Below are 8342 nucleotides of genomic sequence, written 5' to 3'. Positions count from 1 at the left end.
ATGGAACTGAGACCATCTTTTCTTGACATGTGAAATGCAGATTTGTGTGTGTGTGTGTGTGTGTGTGTGTGTGTGTGTGTGTGTGTGTTATTGTTTTTAAGGAAATTAACATGATGACGCATAGTTATTTAATTACTATACTGAAAGACTCACAATCACACACAAAAAGTATTTTTTTTAAACCAACTTGTATCAACAAGTGCTAAAAATCATAATGAAGTGAAAGAATATCAATCAGGATGGTTCAGAATATTCCAAAACACTAGTATAAAACTAACCAGTCCATGTGAAATTTTGTATGGGTGCTATTGATTTTTCCATTATGTTCTGAAATGTGTTGTGTTGTGTTGTGTTGAACTTGAAGTGTATTGTACTACTTTTTGCAAGAACAGATTATTCTGTTCTCAAATGGGTGGTGGACGTCTCTCAAAGTCCTCCAAAAGGGAGGTATCGTGTTTCTTTGTGACCAAACCAATCAATGGCTGATTCATTCACTGGATACTGTTTAGCCTTGCATTTCTTGGTTGTCAAATCCAGGGAGTATCTTTCTCTCCCTCTGTGTGTGTGTGTGTGTGTGTGTGTGTCTATTCCAGAGCTTTTTACAGCCAATGGGACAGTGAATTCATAATCCACAGCATTAGGACTCCGCTTAAACTTAAAGAAGATGGGGGCCCAATCCTCTCCTTCAGCAGTTTTCACCTTCCCCAACCGAAGTCCGGTACCCATTCACACCTGGGTGGAGTGAGGAAAATCAGAGAAAAGTGCCTTTTCTAAGCAATATACATGAGCACATATGAAAATCTATCATATACATGTATATTGGGAGGCAATATGGCAGAATCAGTATAACATTTAAGAAAAGTGAAACAAAACAAATGAATGAAAAAGTTAATAAATTAAACTAGAATTAAAAAACAAACAAACAAAAAACCACAAAAAAAAAAACCCTGGAACAGAACAAACACAAAACCAAACTGGAGGAAAAAGCTGGAACAGAATCTGCCGCAGGTCACATCCGGGAAAATCAATCCTACTCTTTCCAAATAAATCACAATGCAAATTTGATGACTACATGGAGTCATTCATTTTCTAAAGACTGCATTTTCATTTTCACCTTCATTTGAGCTGGCTTCAAAGTTCACAGATTCTGATCTCTAGCTTGATAGCTGGCGGCGTGAGTTGCCAGGAAAGATTCTGCTGGAGATAACTTTATTGTTTTCTTCTGTCTAGCCGAGTTCAGAAGAAACGTCAGATTAGATTTTTCACTTCATTAGAATCACTAACAGTAACATGTCAGAACGTCTGCAGATGGCTGCATATCTACTCACATCCATGCAAGCATGTTCATGCACACACACACACACACACACACACACACACACACACACACACACACACTCCACATGGAGTACACACAAACATAAAGACATACAAACATCCATACACACTATAGTATACAGTCACTTTCTCCATCTCTCTCATCATCACATTTACCAACAGTCAATCATTTCCACTCCTATCCCTTTCTTCTTCTTACTCAACACTTATTTCAAAATGTCCCAACAGATTTTCACTTGAAAACCAAAGAAATTACATCATGAAAGCTCTCTCTCTCACACACACACACACACACACATATACACACACACACACACTTCCAGTTCTATACAAAGGATTCACAATGCAAGTTGTCTGCTTTCTGAAAGAATGAAAAATGATAACAGCACAGGACTGAGTGACCACAATACAGCACTTATCTTAATGCTATGTCTTGTGTAATTATCAGTCTCTGTGATATTCTCTTTGCATTGTTTGGCCATATTCACACGCAGAGTGAGTGTGTGTGGGTGGAGAGAAAGAGAGAGAGAGATGCATACATGGTGAAGCACACAGTGACACACACACACACACTTTCCTTAATAGCGACTGAGCAAGTATGCAGGCTCACAGATGCATCATTTTGAATATGAAGGTCCCAGGTTCAAATCTTGGTTATGATGACTGCAGGGTAAAGGGTGGAGATTTTTCCGATCTCCCAGGTCAACAAAATTATATGCAGACCTGCCAGTGCCTGAACCCCCTTTGTGTGTATACACAAGCAGAAGGTCATATACGCACACGAAAGATCCTGTAATCCATGACAGCATTCCATGGGTTATGGAAACAAGAACATACCAGTATGCACACCCCTGAAAACTGAGTATGACAGGGTAATTAAACAAAACGGTCATACACGTAAATGTTACATGTCTGTATGAGTGTGTATGTGTGTGCAACTGAAACCTGATTGAATGACACAGGAAACGAATGATGAGCACCCAATGGCAGCTGTCAGTCAGTTCTTCCCAGGGACGCAGCCTGTTGTGCAAATGACCCCGTGTTTGTAAAGTACTTAGAGCTGGGTCTCTGACCGAGGATAGGCGCTATATATGTACTCATATCATATCATATCATCATCATCATCATGATGCATGCATCAATACATGCAATACCACCATCACCCTCATGATATCAATTACATTCCACTTCCAGAGACTATTTCAGAAAATACAGAATGAACAAGATGAAAGGATTATGGTTACAGAATGGTAACAGAGACCGCACATACAAACAATTCTTCAATGAAGCAAAAAGCTTTGATATTTCAATAACCATTAAAAACTTTTTTTTCTGGTGTGCTGTCAAATTGTAGCCTGACTAAAGCCTTTTTTTTCTTCAGCACGCACTACTGGAAATGTCAATGTTTATCATCTGCATGCATGAAACACCAAAAACTATCACTGACATTCAAGGTGAAGGTCATGGCACTACTTTCTGGTTCAGCTCAAGGCCAAAGTCTGTCATCTGCTTTGTCCTTGTGCATCTGCCTCGATCATGCCCGCACTTTTGAAACCGTCAACAATAATGTTTACATGAACTGCAAGATCGGCCAACTGTATATAAGTTTTTGTTGACTTCCTTGTTGTGGAAACGTCTGATCTCTTTTCAATGGATTTATATTTCCCAACAATACCAGTTTATCACATTTTTTTTTCATCAATATTGGTTGTTGTTTTTTGCTTGGGGGGTTTGGGGGGGCTGGGGGGGGGGGGGGGCAGATACTTTTCCATGGTATGTGCTAAAATTTTCTTTTTCTGTTCTATCATCCACCAATAAGGCATGTTTGTGTATAAGATACAGGAGTCAATGTCAGGTAAAAATTAAATTTATTTTTAAAAAAAAGCCTGAAAGGAAAAAAGATAATGGTGCATGCTTGAATGCAGTCACTGAATTTTATAATTTCATCAGCAGATAGCACTTCTTTTAAAGTAAGCTAAGTGGATGACTTGAAATTTAATACAACACCAACACTACAGTAACACGCAGACAAGAAGCTCCCCCCACCCCAAAATCAAGAAAGGTTGACAGGTGAAGTAATAGCTACCGCATGCTACATTTGTGTCTTCTGACTTTTTATTCTCATTCTTGGACTCACCCCCTCAAACAATGCAACCAAGACCCAAACCATGAACAACTTGACCATGGTGGCTTTTTACAAGCAGGTCGTTAACTCTCTCCATATGAATGGCGAAAGAGATGATGTTAACAGCGTTTCACCCCAATTACCATCATCAAAATATTGCAAGCAGAAGGCTCTTATACTGAAGAGGTGAATGTTGACAAATACCACAATTCTGACGACGGAAGCTAAAGGTTGGGTCATTCAGACACCCACTGGACATCCGAGGGGTCTGTGTAGAGGAGAAGAGAGGACTGGCCGTACCGAGTGAGTTAAAACTCCACTTAGAGCATATTCATATTGCTTCTACTTACCCTTCGTTTCTGAGCACGAGAGGTCTTCTTGGGCTGCTGCTGCTGTGGCATTATGCCATCTGCTGCAGCTCCGTCCAAAACCGGAGTGTCTTCTGCTGTTGTCAGATTGGACACTGCCTCTACCACTCCATCCACCTGTTGAACACATGCCACAGGCCTTCATGTGCACACATGTCATATGTATTAAAAGGGACACTCTTCAGTTTGGCTCTTTCTGGCTTAGTGGCTTACATAAATAGTTTTTTTTAGTTTGTTCTGGCTTGTCCAATAATTATACTTTTTAAAGCAAATAAAAAAAAGGCAAACAAAAGTGTATCTTGAGCAAAAATATAAAACATAAAAACTTGAAATAAATGCGATGCTTCTAGTTGTCATGGAGACTGTTATTTTGTATAGGGTTGTGACATCAATAAGTTACAAGGATCACTTTCACTTCTGGCTGACTTGCAAAACAGATTGAGACAAATTCGTTTAAAAATACTGTATAAGCATTTTCAAAAGAAGAAAAAATAATTTTGTGCAAGGACTGTGTTGGAATTGATTTTGGTTTATTTCTATAAAATTCTGAATCCAAGTTCATAGAAGAAGAGTTAAAACAAGCTGCTGAAACGTCAACAACATATACAGATCAAAGTTGCGAGTGCCAATATGGAAGCTGCGTGTTTGCCAACATCATCATACCTGAAGAAAGTCCATGTTGTAGAGACTGATTTGACTGTCGCAGCTTTTAAAAAAGATAATAATAATAATAATAATAATAATGGATACTTATATAGCACACTATCCAGAAACCTGCTCTAGGTGCTTTACAAAAACGCTTTTGATAACATAAAACATTATATCTATGTTACATACACACACCAAAATGTGACCACACACACACACACGCGCGCACGCGCACGCACGCACACACACACACACACACACACACACACTGCATACATACATTTTAACATACATGTGTATCTAACAGCTACCCTAACACATACGCACACATAGGCAGGCACAAACTTACATAGACGCACGCACACACAATACACATTCATATACATGCATGTAGTTGTGGACCTGCCACAATTGAACTTATTGCTGAGGGAAAAGGTGAGTTTTGAGACGAGATTTAAAAGATGCGAGGGAATCAGAATGACGGAGGTTATCAGGGAGCTTGTTCCACGTCTTTGGCGATTGAAAAGAAAACGATCTGTGTCCATAGGTCTTACTTCTGACGTGAGGTATCCTGAGAAGTCGAGTATCAGAGGAAGAACGGAGCTGGCGAGACGGGGTATAGATATGGATGAGTTCAGAAAGATATTTGGGGCCAGATCCGTTGACTGCAGAAAAGGTCAGAGTGGATAGCTTATAGTCTATTCGATCAGAAACAGGCAACCAGTGGAGAGACTGAAGGAGAGGAGAAACATGGTCAAATTTAGAAGCTCTGCAAATGAGTCTGGCAGCGTTATTCTGAATTCTTTGGAGTCTGTCTAACAGGTATTTGGGAAGGCCGGCCAAAAGAGAGTTGCAGTAATCCAATCTTGAGAGAACCAGAGAGCATACAAGTGTCTTGGTTGCATCGGTTGAGAGATAGTGGCGGATAGAGCTGATTCTACGCAGTTCCAAATAGGCAACTTTACAGATATTCGAAATGTGCTGTTGGAAGGAAAGAGACTGGTCCAGGATTACACCAAGACTGCGAACAGAGGGAGAAAGTGAAACAGGTGTGCTATTGATCAGAACAGAGTCAGGAAAGGAAGGATGTTGACGAAACTTCTTTGGACAGGTTATCATAAATTCAGTCTTATCATCATTTAATTGCAGCTTGTTGAGAGTCATCCAGTCCTTTAGGCCAGCAATGGACTCCTGTGTTTGAGTCACCAGTGCATCAAATTCAGCTATGGAAGCCGACTGATAAAGTTGTGTGTCATCAGCAAAGCTCTCATGCGACATCGCATGATGACTGATGACATCCGACACAGGAGCCGCATACAGCACGAAAAGAACAGGACCTAGGACGGACCCTTGTGGGACACCATATTTCAAGGCAGATACTCTAGAGTATGTACCATTTACACACACTTTCTGTGTACGATCTGACAGGTAAGACGTGATCCATGCTAGTGCAGTGTCACGAATACCAAAGGAAGTTTTAAGTCTGTTCAAGAGGATAGAGTGGTCGATAGTGTCAAAAGCTGCTGACAAATCTAAGAGAGCGAGAACAGATATCTTATCCTCATCAAATCCCGAATGCAAATCATTCACTATTCTAAGAAGGGCTGTTTCGCAACTATGACCACGTCTATAAGCTGACTGGTGGGAATTAAGTAAACCATTCTGCTCCAGATGAGCTAAGAGCTGAGACAATATGATCTTTTCTAGCAGTTTTGATAAAAATGACAGATTAGAGACAGGTCGATAATTTTTCAAACAATTATGATCCAAAGATGGTTTCTTGATGAGTGGACGTACAACAGCAGATTTGAAGCTTTCAGGGAAACAACCAGACAGTAAGGAAGAATTGATGACATGAGTAATATGTGGCAGTAGAACATCAATACATTCAACCAACAAAGAAGACGGGACAGGGTCAAGCTCACAGGATTTCGGACAAGCGTTCAGACACACTTTCTTCACAAAATCTTCAGTAACCGGTTGGAAACAATGTAAAACAGGACCACTGTACACGCGTTCTTGAACGGGTGAAGAAGGAGACACAACAGAGTCAAGCTTCTCACGAATGCATGATATTTTGCCGGTGAAGAAGTCAGAAAACTTTTGAGGGAGTTCCTGCACCGAAAATGTTGTAGGGAGAGGAGTGTTTTTCATTTTACCTAGTAGATTGTTCGTAGCGTTGAAAAGCTGTTTGGCTGTGGTGCATGCAAGTATTTTAGAAGAGTAGAACTTTGACTTTGCCCTGTCAACAATGTTTGTTACATTATTCCTGGCTGTCTGAAAAATGTCCCTACTGATGGTCAAACTAGTGGCACGCCAGTGCCTCTCAGCTCTCCTTCTCTCCCGCTTGGATGAATGCGATGGACATGCACTGTGCATCACAGAATACCCATTGCTTTCCACATTTGTTTCAAAGTGAGCAATCCTGTAAGCTGGCTTTGTGCACTGTTAATGTGATATAACAACTGACCTCTCTCAATCTTCTCTCTAGAGCGCCAAGCCCATTATGGCAGCACCCTGTGTTGTGCCAGGCTGATGGTTTAAATCTATGTGAGTAACTGTTTTAAGTTTAATGCACATATATTTACAGTTTAGTGCATGGTTCTGTAATCATTCACCCATTTGGAGTGATGGCCTAGAGGTAATGCATCCGCCTAGGAAGCGAGAGAATCTGAGCGCGCTGGTTCGAATCACGGTTCAGCCGCCGATATTTTCTCCCCCTCCACTAGACCTTGAGTGGTGGTCTGGATGCTAGTCATTCGGATGAGACGATAAACCGAGGTCCCGTGTGCAGCATGCACTTAGCGCACGTAAAAGAACCCACGGCAACAAAAGGGTTGTTCCTGGCAAAATTCTGTAGAAAAATCCACATCGATAGGAAAAACAAATCAAACTGCATGCAGGAAAAAATACAAAAAAATGGGTGGCGCTGTAGTGTAGAGACGCGCTCTCCCTGGGGAGAGCAGCCCGAATTTCACACAGAGAAATCTGTTGTGATAAAAAGAAATACAAATACAAATACAAATTTGCCAGGTTTTTAGAACATGGTGCTATTTCACTTGATGTAACCTTCAAGCATACACAAAACATCATCACAGAAATACATGTATATGGAATGGTTGAAATTATTATGTGAATATAAAATAAGCGAAAAGTTGAAATTTTTAAAGTTCAAAATCAAAATTATCTCATTTAAATAGAATTTTAAAATCATACATGCCATTTAAATTATTCTGTGTTGTACTCATACACATTTATGTATACTATAAGCAGTCCATGAGAAAAAACACGTTGAAATGTCAACACACCTGTCAAATATCTCACCACAACCGCACAAGGTAAATTAATGATTAGATTTTTTTTTTTAAATAGATGATATTTATGCAGCAAAGAAACTTTAAAATGACAACTAACCACAGGGTCTTTCTGAGTATCCAGCTCCAGCAATTCCTGTTTTTGCCGAGCTTCTAGCTCTGCCTCAAGACGTGCAACTTGCTCCATGACTTCTTTCTTCCGCTTTTTATCTCCCTTGGGGATGCCATGCTTCAACTTTTGACATTCCGCTGTGAAAAGAGAAAAGTAACAATTGTTATTACATAAATATATATTTCCTTTGTTTTTCCCTAACCTGTTGCAGTTAAGGTTACTATGGCTTTTAAAAATTATGTATCATACACTGATACAGAAGGTTTTCCATTTATTTACCCAAAAAGCTTTTCATTTGAAATCTGGTCTTAGTACATACTTATAAAATCATGCCAAATTCATTGAAATCATACTTCTTGTTCTAATACAAAGTTCATTGTATAGCCATACCATGTTTCAACTCCATGAATATATACACATACACCATACACATATAA

At 39.8% G+C, this 8342-nt stretch overlaps 1 protein-coding gene across 1 annotated transcript in view; it reads right to left on the bottom strand.

Moving 5' to 3' along the window:
• LOC143285409 (deubiquitinase OTUD6B-like) overlaps positions 1–8342 on the bottom strand; it is a 33004-nt gene that overhangs the window by 23435 nt on the left and 1227 nt on the right. Inside the window, exons 2-3 of the mRNA XM_076592662.1 lie at positions 7894–8042; positions 3814–3948 (exon numbers count right to left, since the gene is read on the bottom strand). Of these exons, the coding sequence (XP_076448777.1) occupies positions 3814–3948; positions 7894–8042 (284 nt within the window). The remainder of the gene's footprint in view (positions 1–3813; positions 3949–7893; positions 8043–8342) is intronic.

Source organism: Babylonia areolata, chromosome 9, assembly GCF_041734735.1.
Source record: "Babylonia areolata isolate BAREFJ2019XMU chromosome 9, ASM4173473v1, whole genome shotgun sequence".
Taxonomy (NCBI): Eukaryota; Metazoa; Mollusca; class Gastropoda; order Neogastropoda; family Buccinidae; genus Babylonia; species Babylonia areolata.
This window is presented reverse-complemented; position numbering and strand designations above follow the sequence as displayed.